Here is a 15,935-nt window from a genome sequence, read left to right on the forward strand (position 1 = left end):
CACATTTGAAGAGAAAAAACAATGAAATAAGCAATTATTTAACACCAAAGCTGCTGAAACTTTACCAACCTCAGTCTGCTACTTACCTGACAGATCAATATCTCAGAGGTTTAACTGACTCGATGCATTTTTTGATTAACAAAAACTTTTAATCAGAAACTGCATGAAAATAAAACAGTAATTAAGTCTCTTTATTTATTTCAAGGCATGAGAACATATCCAACTCCAGCTGCATCAAAGTGTTTTAAGTACAATTCTGGGAATGATGATAAACGGCTTTTAAAAGGAGCCTTAAAGAAAATCGACCCTGGGCACTATTTTGTTAACGAGCAGCAGAGTATCTCAGTGAAATATTGCTCTGTAAAAATCTGCACCAAAGTGTGTGAATTAGCTTGTGGCAGTTTTATTGGCTCAGCTGGAGAGAATCTGGTTTTGCTTGATGAAGTTAAAAGTTGAACACGCTGGAGTCAGTCCAGTCGTAGAAGGGCCATCATAACAAAAGCAAAAAAACCCTCACTCCTGAGACTACAGGGGAGCATCTTACATACAAAACACAAACTGTACAAACAGCAGTTTCAGGTTTTCAGTGGTTGTAAGTGACATGGCTGCAGCTTTGCTGTTCTCAGCCCAGCGTGATCTCCGACGACTCTTTGGCGTCGATCACTCTGAAGACTCCCACTTTCGCCTTCTTCATGCCGTCCTTTTCTTTGTCTGAAAAATGCACAGAAACACAGAAACTGTCACATTTCTTGTCTCACGAGTTAAACTGGTTTTAACAAAAGAGTCGAGTCAGAAGGGCTTTTGTGTCTTGAGCAACACTAAATCCGACTCCCGTGAACTCCACATGTTTTGTGGTTACTGAAAGGACATTGTCGGTGCACTCGTTGTAAAACGAGGCTATGATTGAATCGGGTTTTTTGGTACTGATGAAATGATGCGTGCTCACCCAGCAAGTCGCTGCGATCGAGCAGAATCTCCAGGTCCTTGTCACTGATGACCTTCCCTTTCGAAGCTTTAACCTCCCTGAGTGGGACAAACATTACAGCCAAGATTAGCCTTCAGTTACGGTTCCAAGGCTCGTTCACGGTGCTTTGATTCAGAGGTCAGTGCTTACTTCTCAGTGCCTCGAGCTTTGAGCAGCTCCTGCAGCTCATCCAGATCAATGCAGCTTTTATTTGGCTTCAGCTCTGCCTTCCCACCTTTAAATTTGTCTGTGGAGGAAAGACACCATCAACCACATTTCAAAACATTTCAGCACAATGAACTGAAAACTGGGTGCAAGGTGTGAACAGCTGCAATCCCATCACAGTGAAGACACTCACTCTTGTGGATGACCATCTGCTCCAGCTTCCTCTTGGCAGACGCCCTCTCCAGGATCTTCTGGTCGATGGTGTTGGCTGTGACCAGGCGGTACACCACTACTGGTTTTGTCTGTCCTATGCGGTGACAGCGGTCCTGAGCTTGCAGGTCTGCCTGTGGGTTCTTGAGAGATGACAGAAGCATCAAACATGGACTCAATGAGATATGTACAAGAAACAGCTGCTGTAGATTTGTCATCAGCACCAACCCAGTCGCTGTCAAAGATGATGACGGTGTCAGCAGCTGTCAGATTGATTCCCAGTCCTCCTGCTCGGGTGCTCAACAGGAAGATGAACACCTCTGGATCTTTGGAAAACCTGGCCATCTTTCAGAGACCGAGAACGACAAGAATGACTCAACAATCTACTCGGAGAGGCAGTTTGGGTGCTAAACATCTCTGGAGTTGAGAGAATATTGCACCATCAAGTTAAAAACGTGTTTTTTTTATGCAGGAGGTTGTTACCTTTGTAACATGTTCACAATCTACAACTCACGTTTTCGTCTCTCTCAGCATATGACATGCTGCCGTCCAGGCGGCTGTAGTGGAAGCCCCGCAGATAGCAGTAATCCATGAGAATATCCAGGATAGACGTCATCTGACTGAAAATTAGAACCTAAAGAAAAGGGACCAGTGTGGAGAGAGCAGCACAACATCTGTAAATGTTTCTCAAACTACTTTGCTGCCTATATCTCACACCAGCTCCATAAACTTCCTCTGTTCCCCCTGCTCCATGCTCCACATCCTTTTTCTAATATTATCCGATGTCTCCTTTCTGCACATGTCCAAACCATCTAAAACTCGCTTCTCTAATGTCTTCTCCTAATATATTATTTGGAGAGTTGAAGATGCTAAGCTTTCCACTGGGAGTGAGCAGGATGACAGGGTGAGGCGCAGCTGTTTGGAGACAGAAGCAAGGCTGAGATGTGCAGAGAGAGGATGTCAGAGGAGCTGCCGGGCCAGAGGAGGAGACGAGGAGGCTCATGGATGTGGTGGAAGAAGATAATGCTGAGGTATGACAGAGGAGAGACGGTGGCAGATGAGCTTCACCTTTCACTGTAAAGGTGAAAATGTTACGCAGTCCAATTCATTTTGGGTTATGTTTTGAGAACGTTTTTTTAATTTAGATTTTGATGCAAAGATTTGTAAAATCAAAACATTTTAATGTAAAAATTGTAATTCAGTAGTTCAGTAGTTCAGATTACCACAGACGTCAGCGATCACGGTTCTTGTGTATTTTCTGAACTTTGGAAACTAACTAACGTCAGCCCACATTCACTGCAACAGCTCGTTCCAGAGCTCAGGCATCCTGTAACTGAACCACTTCTGCCACAGGTCGCTCTTTGTCACCTCTGGCAGAAATTGTGCTCCTGGAGCCAAAACTGTTGCGTCCTTATTTTCACACAGAGCTGGTGCCCCAGTTCTCGTCCAGAGCGTGCCAGCAGCATCGGCCTTGAAAGGACTGCTCCTGTAATCTTCACTAAATACGTCCGATTCCTGCCTGTGTCCTCAGAGTTACTTTGTGTTTAAACTGAAACTGCTGACTTTAGCGTTTAATAGGTTCATGAATATGTTGCACTTTTCTTAACAGACATTTCCTGTTTGTAGCACAACCTTCTTCCTTTTACACACTTCTGTCCCAGCTCTGCATCACATGCAGCTCTGCGTTCGTTTCACCTTATGACCTCTTCTCTTCAGCGCTGGCAGCAGCCTGTCCAGTATGAGAAACTTCCCAGAGCTCTGCACCAGCTGCTCATCGATCTGCAGGAAGATTGGGATGAACATGTTATCCAAGCACGAGCCTTTTCTTCATCGAGCTTATTCTATTTAACTGTAAAACACTGAGTTGAACTGTTAGTGCTTCTAAATGAGCACAGGCAGCGTTACCTTGAACTCCCCTGTGGCGGGGTCGAGGGGGTACTCCACCAGGTACGGGTGGTTACAGCATCTCTTTAACAGCATGAGGATGTTCTGCAGCTTCAGGCTGACCTGAGCGTCCAGCGGGCTCTGGACATCCAGCACTGGATGGGAGCTGAAGCAGAGCGGAGGACAAAAGATGTGAGCAAACGTCTGTCAAAGGAGGATTTGTTACCTTGTGGTGGGGATAACAGGCAGATGGCTCCAAATGAAACTAAATAACGCTGAACATAGTAACATTGTTTTTCCTCTCCTGTCACAGTAGCTGCTTGGAGGCGGTCTCACCTCGGCTCCAGCTCCTTGCGAACCCTCTCCAGATATTTCTCCAGGTCATATGGAGCGTCTGTATCCGTTTCCTTGTAGTCCACTACCTTCCGGCTGCGCCGCTTCGGCCTGCCGCTGGATGTCAGGGCTACAGGCGCCTCTGTCTAAGTACACCAGGAGAACCAACAACTTTCACCACTCGGTTTTCACCTTAGGATCACACTCAAACCAGAAATGATGAGTCCACCACAGTCTTGCTCTTGGGAAGGTCAAAGCTACAGCCAGTGGGCCAGTGTTTTATATTAGACATGGAGGGGTCTATGATGACACACAGGGGTCACAAGGTCACAGTTCTCACAGGTTTCAGCTGTTAGCTATATTCTGACAAGCAGGCATGTTCGAGTGACTCATTTCCTGGTTTGTTAATGTTTTTTAAAAAAATGACACTAATCAGCAGATACTCAAGCATAATGATATGGAAACGCCACGCGCTGACCTGGACGTGTGCTGTCCAATAATGAGGGTATCACTGCATACCCCAAGCCTAAACCTCTAACACAGGGGTCACAACCTTTAACCCCCAAAGAGCCACTTGGACCCGGCTTCCACGCAAACAGAAACACTCTGAGCCGCCACCCTCATATCGCCTTTGTGCTTTTGGAGCCTTGACCTGACTTTTAAAAAATGATTGGAAAAAAGCTCGATGCTGCTAAAAAAAATAGATATTTGCAGAATTCTGCATAAATATGTATTTACCTGGTTAATGTGTGTGGCGTGGTCTGCAGTGCCGCTGCAGGGGGGACGGACACACCTGAGCGGCACCCACAATCACGCCTCAAAGTCTGTGCTCTCTCTGCTGTTGTTGGTGTGTGTCGGGCTGTGAGCTGCAAAGCTACAGCCGGCTGTGTGCACACAGCAACCGTGTGTGAAAAGCGGTCGATAAAGAGATGCTGAAAAGCGCGTTCATGCAAACATCGTCGGTCTGCCGTGATATGTTTACAATGGCACTTCTGCTCCTGAACCTCTGCGCACAGCGTCTGCAGGTCGGGGCTGTACGAAGTCACTTTATCTCTACAGGACTGTAAGCTGTCGTCTGTGAGGCGTGAGCGTGTTTGTTTTTAACATAGTTCACGGTGGAGCTGCTGACATAATGTGGATCCGAAGATCCATAACTGGCCTACCTGGGGTCGAAAGTCTCGATAAATGCACGGCGTTTCGGCGGCTACACCGGCTTCCGCCAGTGTGACGCTTATTTTGAGCGATGAAAAAATAATAGAATATAAATTTTTATATTTCAATATCACAATAATCTTCCAATTTAGAACTACAAGTTAAAAAAGAACTAAACACAAATAAAATACACTTCAGCTGAACACTTCTCATTTATTCTCCCAAACCACGCGGGGCCGCACTGTAAGGACCAAAGAGTTGCCGACTCCTGCTCTAACGTGCTCCCAGCTCTGGTTCTTTGTTACCTTTTCCTGGCCCAGCATCTTGGCAATGGTCTTGTTGACTACAGCAGTGTAGAAAGCCTCCTGCTTGGCTGTCAGAGGAGCGTACACAATGATCTCCTTTTTAGGAGGAACCTCCAGCGTCACATCTGACTTCAGCCTCCTCAGCAGGAATGGAGTCAGAATCTGAAACAACAGATAACCTTCAATAACACTTACTTCTGCTTACCTGCAGTGTCTATACACAGACAACTGATAGCTAATGTTTTAAAGATCATTTATAATATCTATATATAATGTAGGGCAGCAATTATTGATCTATATAAATAAAAAGATAAGAATTTGTGTTGTGGGAACAACTAAATATTCAAGAGAAAAAACAAAACAGGTCTTTCAAAATAAACTGTTTTAGAAATGTTGTCACAGTTCGTCCACAGCTAAATCCTGAGGTGATCTACAAATACGATGTCAACAGACTGCATCCCACCTATTGGTTAGTCACTTGATGAGTCATGAGAAGATCTCCTTCTGCTGTGGCTAAAGCAGAAGGAGACTGGGTCAATGACCACATGAAACCATGACAGGCCCAGCCGGTGGTGGGCCGGCCTCGGATGAGGGTATATGGTGATAAATGTGCTGGGGTCCACAACTGACGATGTGCTGTACTGGTGGTAAAAGGCAGATCATGGCTGCGTTCAACGGACTGAAGAGTTACGTCAGGTTGAAAACCCTGAATTAGCTCGAGTGCTACCCACTGAAGAGCTGTGCTAACTGTTTCAGGGATTGCAAACTCTATGGCCCCAGCTAAGTAATGGATGGATGTAAGATTAAGATTATTGCTTATGCCTTTGAACAACTGGATATGCTTCAGCTTCATGCTACATTTCCTTATTAAAAACGTAAACATCCAGGCAAACCTGCTGCTCGTTAGCAGACAAAACCTTAAATTTAACACTGGACTTAAAGGCACCAAATTTACCTCCAACTTATCACAGGAACCAAATGTTTCTTGGCAGCCAAGTTTAAACTTTGTCCCCAATTACTTTTCTTAACTGTGGTTATGTTCTCAGGATCTCTGCAGATGACGTTTAACACCGTCACAGACGGCCGCGATGACGTGTGACGGACTGACCTGGTGCAGCATACTCAGGATGTTCTGCTCACGTTCAGCGACCACCATACTGTCGACCTCACCGAGGGTGTTAATGTCGAACCACGACTCAAAGCTGTGAGGCAAACATGTCAGAGATCAAAGCCGAGCAATCAGAAGCATGGAGCACAGATATCAGCTGTGTCTGGTGTTCATGCAGATACACCGTAACAAATCAGCTTCCATTTTGGTAACACAAAAAGTCGCGAACTTCTTTTCTTGATTTTGCTTCCAGACGTTGCTTCATAAGCAGTCTTGAGGAATATTGTGGAATTTTCCTTTAGGCATCAAGTGCTTTTTAAACCATCTCCACTCCGGTCCCTGCACCGGACTCTTTTCAAAGTTTACTTTTACTTTGTTATTACCAGTCTGCTGTTCAGCTTTCTTTAGTTGAAACAACACTTTCACACTGACAGGATGATTCCCAGACAGCTCCAAACTTGGCATATATACAATGATGCTCACAACTTTGCCCAGTTTTTGTTAACTGGGATGTTAAACACAGCTATGCCTGTGAAGTCCTGCTTCTCCCCCACAGACACATTTCTGTGCACATCACAGTAGATGATTGGCTGTCATTGAAAGCAGCAAAACAAAGCAGAAAAAACGTCACCTTTTGAGGTCATCAAAGACCTCCGGCAGGAGGAAGTTAAGCAGGGACCAGAGCTCAGCCAAGTTGTTCTGCAGCGGTGTGCCTGTCAGCAGCAGCTTGTTGTCAGTGGGCAGCATCTTCAGCTCCCGCACCAGCCGACAGTTAAGGTTCTTGATCCTGTGGCCTTCGTCCACTATTAGGTACTTCCACTGGAAGCGCTATTGCAGAACACAGACACAAGCCAAGTTATTATCCAAAACTCCCTCTGCCATTTAAGAAGCAGCAGGGATCGTACCTGTAACAACTTCCTGTCAATCATGGAGATCTCAAAGGAGGTGATGACTACAGGGCACATGCTGAGAGGCCCCTGAGGCCGGCAGATCTGTTTCAGCAGCTCGGTCCTCTCTGGCTGAGAGCCATGGTAAAGCAGCACAGACACCTAGCACAAACAAGACTCAGTGTCAGCTAGTGCCATTCACCACTGACACCTTTCTAGGTTTTCATTTCTATTCGTAAATCAGACTTTGTGTTTCAGGGTCAGACGCTGAGCAGCTTGCTGTCTGACCTCTGGTGTGAAGCGTTTGAATTCATTGATCCAGTTGGGCAGAGTGGAGAGAGGAGCCACCACCAAGAAGGGGCCTAGCACTTTCTTCTCTATCATCATGGCAATGTGACCGATGCACTGGATGGTCTTTCCCAGGCCCATCTCATCAGCCAGGATCCCGTTGATGCCGTTCTCCCACAACATCTGACAGCAGAGGAACAACACAGACTGATGAGACAGTAAACACTGAGATTTTCAGTCCGTTTTCAAAAGCACTCGCCTGGATGAGAATAGTGCAGCTAACTGGTGAACTTATGGTTTAGGGAAACTGTGTGACCCATCTGTTCAGACGCTTCATTTAAACCGAACACCGATGCTGTGTGACGCATGTTACTGCAGGTCAACTTTGCACAACGTTCCTCGTGTCTCTCTTCTGACATGTGTGTAGCAGCCCTTCTTTTGTGAAAACAAATATTTTGTAAATAATTGTTTTTCTCAGAGGAGTGGCCACTAAAAATACTGGGGTCAAGGTCATTGAGATGTTTGAGTAGATACGTCTGTGATGAAACTCGTACGCCGCTTCATTTTGAAGTTTTCATATTCACAAACTTGGGTCCACGTTGCTTGGCAGCCACCCGCCCAGCAGGGTGATGACACCCATCAGCCTTTTACGACTGAGGGGTAAAACAATCCTTACTGGTCCTGCGGCATATTGGTGGCACGGACGCGCGCAACTCGTCATCTAGCCGACTAACCGTCGTCATTGTCACGTGTCAGTACCACACTTCTAATCGTTAACACTTTTATTGATGGGCCTCAGCTGCTGTTTTGGGGCATCTGTGTGTCTGCCTCTGTCAGCTCCAGTCCCTAACTGCTACGTTATTGTGGTCTAGAGCAGCGGTCCCCAACCCCCGGGCCACAGACTGGTCCCAGTCCGTGAGTCGTTCGGTACGGGGCCGCGAGAGTTGAGGCTCAGGTTGGAAATTGATGGTTTGCAAGGTTTTTATCGTTTACTCGGTTTCCCTGGGTCTTTTCCCGTGTTGTAGTTATGTGTCTTATTTTGAAAGACATATTTACACGTTACCATAGCAACCAGAGAGGAGGACGTTACTCTCAATGTTGGTGCATTTCAGGAGGACGCTGCTAATAAAGTTACAGTGAATTCACGTTTATTATTATATTTACAAAACACCAGAGTTTGTGTCTCGGTCGTATCGTTTTATTTTGTTGTTTTTATCCGCCACACCTTAAAGGCCGGTCAGTGACATTAAACCGTCCGTGGAGCGAGAAAGGTTGGGCACCGCTGATCTAGGCGTCATTTGTTGTGCCGAGATCACATACAAAAGACAATCTGCTCGCACAATGCCATTTGGTGCATCTCCTCTTACCCTCAGCCACTCGATGCCTTCGATCTGGTACCACCTCATGACGCCTCCAGTGAAGAGCTGTGGTTGCTGAACAGGAACTGGCTGCCCGTTCACCTTCCTATGAGGATGCAGGAGGTGCTTAGCGTTGTCGCGCACCGTCTCTGACAGCCGGTTCTTTATATCTTGGTTGGAATCGCTCATCTTCTCAATATCCTCAGCTTCTAGTTTCTTCTGGGCAGGTGCCGCTGCCTGGAATCAGATATGACATGCATGTGTGTGGCACAGTTGTACACTGGATTCATCATGTGCAAACACTTCTTTTGCTTTTCAACCACGGCGGGGAAAAACAGTCTCCCTACCACTTCTTCCACTTTTGCTTTCTTTGCCTGCGACATAATTTCCTGAAAGAGAAACATGAGAGAAGATGAAGATAAACAGATAAAAGTTAAAGCTGCACACAAACTAAAGTGAGACTTACTTCTTTTGACATCACATCTGCTATTTTATAGTCTTCATCTCTTCTCCTTTTCTTCTTCTCTGCTTTGACAGAAATACAGTCACGTCATTAGGACCGTAGATACTCACCAACCACTTCATTAGGTACACATGTTCAACTGCTTGTAAACCACACATCTCATCTGCCAGTCGCACAGCAGCACCTCAGTGCATTTAGACAATGTGGTGACGTATGTGACTTTGAATGTGGAACGGCTAAATAATGCAGATCTACTGGGATTTTACCTCACAACCATCTCAAGGGTTAAAAAGACGGGTAAGAAAAAAAAACACCTGCTACCCTAAAGCTAAAGACCAGACCAGCATGTCAAACCTTGAAGCAGCAGCAAAGAACACACTTCTTGCCCACCAAAAACAGGAAACTCAGACTACAATTTGCATGGGCTCACCAAACACCAACACAAGACTGGAAAAGCATTGCTTGGTCTGCTAAGTCTAAATATCTGCTGCCACATTTGAATGGGAGGGTTGGCATAGAGATACATGAAGGCCCCATCCTCACTTCTATTAACGGTTTAGGTTGGTTGTGGTGACGTAGCAGAGGCGGGGCCATCTTCTTGACACATCCCTCTGTCCCCACTCATTTAAAATGCACAGCCTGAGTATTGTGGATGACCACATCCACGTCTTTATGTACACAGTGTACCCACAGTGTGATTAAACTGAGATGCCACATGACAGAAGTTCACTGCACTCAGATCGTCACCAATCTTTGGGTTGAGGGGGACCGAGAGAGCTGCATCGTGGATACGCAGCCATCAAAGCTGCAAACTGTGTGATGGTAACATGCCAGTATGTATGTTTCCTATGCCTCATATGACAGAAAGCAAAACGGGTCCCAGTACTAGCAAGGTGTACCTAATAAAGTGTCCACAGAGTGTAAATGCTACTAAACAACTGACATTTGAGCTCCATACTGTAAGTTGAAATATTAGCATACTGGCCCACCTTTGACAGCTTCTGGACCACTGGCATTTTGCATCTAGAAGGAAACAAACTGCCGTGAGTACGGCTGAAAACACGACTGTAACTGTGAATGATGACAGTAAATTATCACCTTCGTGGCCTTCTTCTCAAGTTTCTCCTTCCCGAGTCTCTCCTGAGATGGTCATTAGTAGAGCAGAAGTGACGTGTTAGCCTTGAGTGGACAGGTGCAAACAGCCTGTACGGTCCACATTTTACACCATACCTCATTCTGTTGTTGCTCCATCTTTGTCAGCAGAAACTTAGAATAGATGTTGCTCTTCTGAAGCAAATGCTGGAGCCTCTTGAACCGCATGTCATGCGAGTCCCTCTCCCAAGACTCCCTGGCCTTATGGGAAAAGTTGAAAGCAATTACATTAACATGAGTGGGCTCGAAAGCATCCAGAACATCAGTGATGTAGAAACATTTCAATTGTGGCGGTGAGCTACAGACACACATCTATACGCCTTTTACTCCCTAAAATCTGTACCAGCCACACAAAAAACCAACTAAAACTAATGATGAGTTTAATAATGAGAAGCTTTTAATGTCAAAATACAACTCCCCCCTTGAGAAATTAAACAACATACCTTCTTCATCATCTCCTCCTCTTTCCTCTCGCCTTGCTCCATTAGCTTCTTCTCTTCTTCCTCCATTTCCTTAGTAATCACCACTTCAGCTGTCATACTCTCAGACTTCACACTCTCATCTTAAAAACAACCACAACATTGACACCACCTGAACACGACTATGCGCACAGCATCTTTTCAGTAACACAAGTTACTATAAGGTAATTAGCATTTACTAGTTAATGAGCATGTGACACGGAGCCCTGTTCCTAATGAACTGGCCACATCTCATCAGTGTCATCTGAGATTTAAGCAGCAGGACAGTAAAACACATCCTTCATTAAACCAGCGTCTATCTCAGCTTCCTTTGCAACATCAAAAACGGACCTCACCTGCAGTAGCACCAGTTTCAATGGCTGTGCCCAGCGGCTCCTCAGACTCGTCAGGTTTGGGGCAGTGAGGGGAGACACTTCGAGTTTCTTCTTTTAGGCTATCAGCAGAACAATGAAATCTACTCAGTAAAACTTTTCCTGCCATCTTTACAGAGGTGAGTAAACGCCATTTAGACCTTTCCTAGGCCCTGTAACCCAGGTGAAATGATACATTTGATTTGAAGGGATGAAGTACAACATGAGCATTTCAATACTCTGCATATAACATACTAAGCTCACAAAAGTGAATGTAGATACTTTACCATACAGGGTGCAGTTTCAGACAGTTTCAATCTAAAACTTCATAATCAGTGAACATCTGTGACTCAGAATACTGCAAATCGTTGTTAGTCCTTCTGGTTAATTAATGGTGATAAAGAAAGGAACAGAAAAAGGATGCATTTATTGTCTGGGTGGGAGTTGGGCACACGGTGACCTTGGTAACAGTAAACGGGCATTGAAGCTTTACAGAGAAAAAAAGGATACCTTATCGGAAATTGTAATTATTATGTTAGGAATGGGGAGACTCGGGGCTGCAGTATTATAGCGGCTACCCTGCCGCCTTTGCGTTCACCTGTACAGGTGTTTGAGCCAAGTTATTACAGTGCACTTGTGCTCCACGCGTCACACGTGTCGCGTACCCCTCCAGTTTTGTTACTGGCGCGTTGCGCCGCAGCTGGATTTAAGTCACGAGTCGGTTTTAATGATACTCCAGCACAGGAGCTCAGAGACATACACTTATACAGAAGCACATGTTGGCGCAGGTGAAAACTTTAGTGTTTGTGAGAAAAAAAAACACTGGACAAAGTCTTGGCTTCCGGTCTTGTATTCTCCTGAAAAACGCTGAGTGGCGACACCTAGCGACGGATATCGTTCAGGGCAATACTGCAGCGGCTTCCTGCACCGTAAATACAAGTTTCTGTGAAACATGGTTGCTGCGGTGAGCGAAGCGATCATTACACTTACCAGCTCATTGTTGTTGGCAGCGAAGCAGACAGTCCAACTAATGCGGGTTGTTCCAGCTGTCTATGAAGCTTTTCAAAGCGTTTCGTTTCTGCTCAAAACAGCGGAGCCTCGTCAATTATACAAGCAAGTTATCCAAACAGTCGTACAACTCACTCTACCCAGCAGACTGCTTGTATTTATGATAGCTGTGCAATGTCGGAGTAGTATGTCCGAAAATGTTCCTTTCTCTAAAACGTGAAAAAATATTCAACGAAAAGAGTTTGACGTTAGTACTCTGCAGCCCGAATAACGTGTTGTTGTTAAGCAAAGAGAAATGTGAAATGTGCTTCCGACAACAGCCCTTCAAACAAAAAGTGCGTCCGTGAAAAAGCTAAGTTGAGGTTACGATTGTATTTTATTTTGAAGGAAAATTCATGTAGTTTCCGCCATTTGTCTCTACAGTCCTGAAGCTAAGATTTTATAATGGGCGGGGCTTTCCAATTTCGCGCCATTTCGGAGGAAACCACTTGTGAAACGGGGTGGTGTGTGATTTAGGGTAGAAGACAATAACATTTGGGTTGAAATTAATTGAAACGTAGCAACAAAAAGTAGAATTAATTAATTAATTAATTAACAAATAATTAACAGGTTGTCTGTTTTATACATTATAGAATATCGTATGTATAGACAAAACTATTTTAAGAGGATGGTCACCCCTCTGAGTGGAAAGATGTGTTATAACGGATGTGATTCTTTCCCGCGAATGTAAGGCATTATAGTGCAGTGAGCAAATGACAAAAAAAAAAAAAAAAAAACTAAACGTGGAACTAAACGGTAGGGCTGCTCGATTATGGCAAAAATGATAATCACGATTATTTTCACTGAAATTGAGATCTCGATTATTTGACGATATTTATTTAACCCTTTAAGACCTACCATAGAACCAAGTCCGCCAGAGCTTATATTATTTTTTTACATGCTGTAGTGCCATTTGTGGGAGCATTTCAAGTTGCTATACAACTGTTATAGCCCATATTTTAATAATATGTATGCATTAAGTCCATAGTAACTACATTAATTGCAAAAAAGTGCAATAAACTACAAAAAATTGAAAATCGTTTTTGTTTTTTTTTACATACATTTCTACTTGGAGAAATTTAAGAGGTTTATCCCTCAAAACTTTAAATACAAAAAAGTTGCAAAAAATAGTTTATAACAACAGGAAATTTATTTTGAGTGTCTTCATAGTTTTATTTTGGAGAGAGCAATTTTTATATACTGCAGGAAAAACAAAAAAACAATCCTATGATGCAAATTTGCAAGGAAAACAGCACGTGCATCAAAATAAACTATTTCCAGCAGTGCAATTCGAGTTCTAAGCATTCCAGCAACTATTCAGAAAAGTCAAACATGACTTATAAAAACACCAGTATAGGCTTTTAAGGTCTACAAGTAAAAAACGTCATTTCCCGCGAAAATGACATCACTTCCGGTTTCGGGCATGAAATGGCGGAAATGCGATAGTTCGCGCTGACATCTGTTTCAATGTGGGAAGTGTTAGAACAGCTGATCGGATCAGCAAAGCGTGTTTCTGGAATATTATGTTTTTGTTCCTGCAAGTGCTTTTTATGCAATTTTTGCAAAGCTATATGTGGAAGGAAACGGTGACCGAGGACAAGCTGATGGCATAAGATGTAAGTTTCATATGCAAAAAAATTATTGCGCTAGCTTACATGGTTCAGGTTCTACAGGGATTTAAAAATAGTTACACAAAACGGAGCGTGCTACTCTGACCGACTTTAAAGGGTTAACAATAACAATGTATTGAATAATGACTTTAAAAAATAATATAAAATAGTGTGCAAATACTGATAACAGTGCAAATGTTTGCAATATAAGAAATAAATGAAAAATGTAAACATCTATGTTTAGTGAACTTTGCAGTGTTGCTCTTTGGTGCAGCTACGACACCGTAGCAAAGTTTACACACTATGTCTACTTGATCCACGTCTGACTCCGTAAACCCACAATGTTTCCACACCACTGAAGCTTTTTTTTTTTTTTATCTCCTACTACTGTAATTATTCTTTTCTCATTTTCTTGTTTGTAACCTTGGTTACTTTTGTTCATTTGTCTTCCATTTATCTTATTCTTTCATCTGCATTTTATTTTGTTCATTCCCATTGTGCTTTTGAAATCCAGCTATTTCCCTCTCCATGTAAACTACCAGTCAAAAGTTGCAGATACATACTGATGAGATCAGCTATATGAAGCAAGATACATGGAATTATGTATCAAAGAAAAAATATTGGTAAATAACTAAATAAATGGATAGAAATGTTTCATATTTTAGATTCCTCAAAGCAGCCACACTTTGCTTTGTTGACAGGGCTACAAACCCTCGGCCTTCTCTCAGTGAGCTTCATGATGTCGTCACCTGACATGGTCACCTCACAGGTGTGCCTGTCAGCGTTCATTTGTGGAGTTTCTTGCCTTCTTATTGCTGTTGGGACCATCAGTTGTGTTGTGCAGGGCAGGTTGGTACACAGCTGACAACCATATCTGACTGTTACAATTCATATTATGGCAAGAACCAATCAGCTAATAAAGAGAAACAACAGCCCATCATGACTTTAAGAACTGAAGGTCAGTCAGTCCTAAAAATGGCTAAAACTCTGACTGTGTGCAGTGCAGTCACAATACCATCAAACACTACAACAAAACAGGCTCACATGAGGACCGTCCCAGGAAAGGAAGACCCAGAGTCCCCTCTGCTGCTGAGGATACATTCATCCGAGTCACCAGCCTCAGAAATCACAAGTTAACAGCTCCTCAGGTTAGAGCCCAGATAGATGCCACACAGAGCTCCAGTAGCAGACACATCTCACCATCAACTGTTCAGAGACTGTGTGAATCAGGCCTTTATGGTCAAATAGCTGCAGAGAAACCACGACTAAGGAAAAGCAACAAGCAGAAGAGATTTGTTTGGGCCAAGAAACACAAGCAACGGACATTAGACCAGTGGACATCTGTGCTTTGGCCCGATGAGTCTGGCCTCCACAGTCGCCTGACCCAAGTTTGGGGTGAGATGGACCGTAGAGTGAAGGCAAAAGGACCAACAAGTGCTCAGCATCTCAGGGAACTCCTTCCTGTTGGAAAACCATTTCAGGTGACGACCTCGTGAAGCTCATTGAGAGAATGCCAAGAGTGCACAAAGGAGTAATCAAAGCAAAGGGCGAATATTTTAACGAATCTAAAATATAAAACAGGTTTTGAGTTATTTCAGTTTTCTGTTTACAAAATTCCATCTGTGTTCATTCATAGTTTTCACGCCGTCAATGAGAACATACAATGTAAAGAGTCATGAAAATAAAGAAAAAACATTCATTGAGAAAGTGTGTCCAAAGCTTTGACTGAGAGTGTATATTATCTTGGATTTCCCCCTCCCGTTTGCAGATCAGAAAGGCCTCAGTGTTCTTTCCTTTGCTGAGTATTTAAAATGACATGTTTTAGGGCACAAATGCTTTGGCTCACCCGACGTTAACCGATGCTCCATGGGTTCAGGCTACAGGTTATTTCCGTACAGCAAGTGGAATTTCTTAAACTTCATGTGCATCCAGCGACACACACAATGACCATTGTGTTGTGACTTCTTCTTATCCAGAGTTTGCTTCAAACTGAATCCAGTCGCCTTTATTACGAAAGGAACATTGTACTTTATATATGCAACTCAGTATTCAGTATTGTGGTTACACCCAGAAATTTCCAGACCCTGTGTATCTGGCAGCAGATATGCCATAAACCTTAAATAAGTAGGCACGTTTTTTTTGTTTGTTTTTACATCTTACTAAAACTCCCAGACACATCC

General features: G+C 43.8%; 1 protein-coding gene across 3 annotated transcripts; it reads right to left on the reverse strand.

Moving 5' to 3' along the window:
* Positions 1-125: 125 nt before the first annotated feature.
* Positions 126-12,476, reverse strand: hells (helicase, lymphoid specific). Of its 3 annotated transcripts, none has more exons than XM_040034920.1 (23): positions 12,089-12,476; positions 11,084-11,181; positions 10,713-10,831; positions 10,348-10,470; positions 10,216-10,257; positions 10,107-10,140; positions 9,121-9,182; positions 9,002-9,043; positions 8,664-8,891; positions 7,297-7,479; positions 7,027-7,170; positions 6,753-6,949; positions 6,122-6,215; positions 5,014-5,175; positions 3,560-3,702; positions 3,245-3,389; positions 3,035-3,118; positions 1,854-1,973; positions 1,568-1,684; positions 1,323-1,482; positions 1,115-1,211; positions 947-1,023; positions 126-711 (listed from the first exon to the last, which is right to left on the reverse strand). In XM_040034920.1, the coding sequence occupies exons 1-23, from the start codon at positions 12,094-12,096 to the stop codon at positions 623-625; spliced, it is 2,568 nt and encodes an 855-aa protein (XP_039890854.1). In that variant the 5' UTR covers positions 12,097-12,476; the 3' UTR covers positions 126-622. The 3 variants fall into 3 exon arrangements, with proteins under 3 accessions (XP_039890854.1, XP_039890855.1, XP_039890856.1); XM_040034921.1 differs by having other exon boundaries at positions 9,121-9,179; positions 12,089-12,474; XM_040034922.1 differs by lacking the exon at positions 12,089-12,476 and adding an exon at positions 11,386-12,061.
* Positions 12,477-15,935: the final 3,459 nt, after the last annotated feature.

This window comes from Simochromis diagramma, unplaced genomic scaffold (assembly GCF_900408965.1).
Source record: "Simochromis diagramma unplaced genomic scaffold, fSimDia1.1 OVJJ01000816.1, whole genome shotgun sequence".
NCBI lineage: Eukaryota > Metazoa > Chordata > Actinopteri > Cichliformes > Cichlidae > Simochromis > Simochromis diagramma.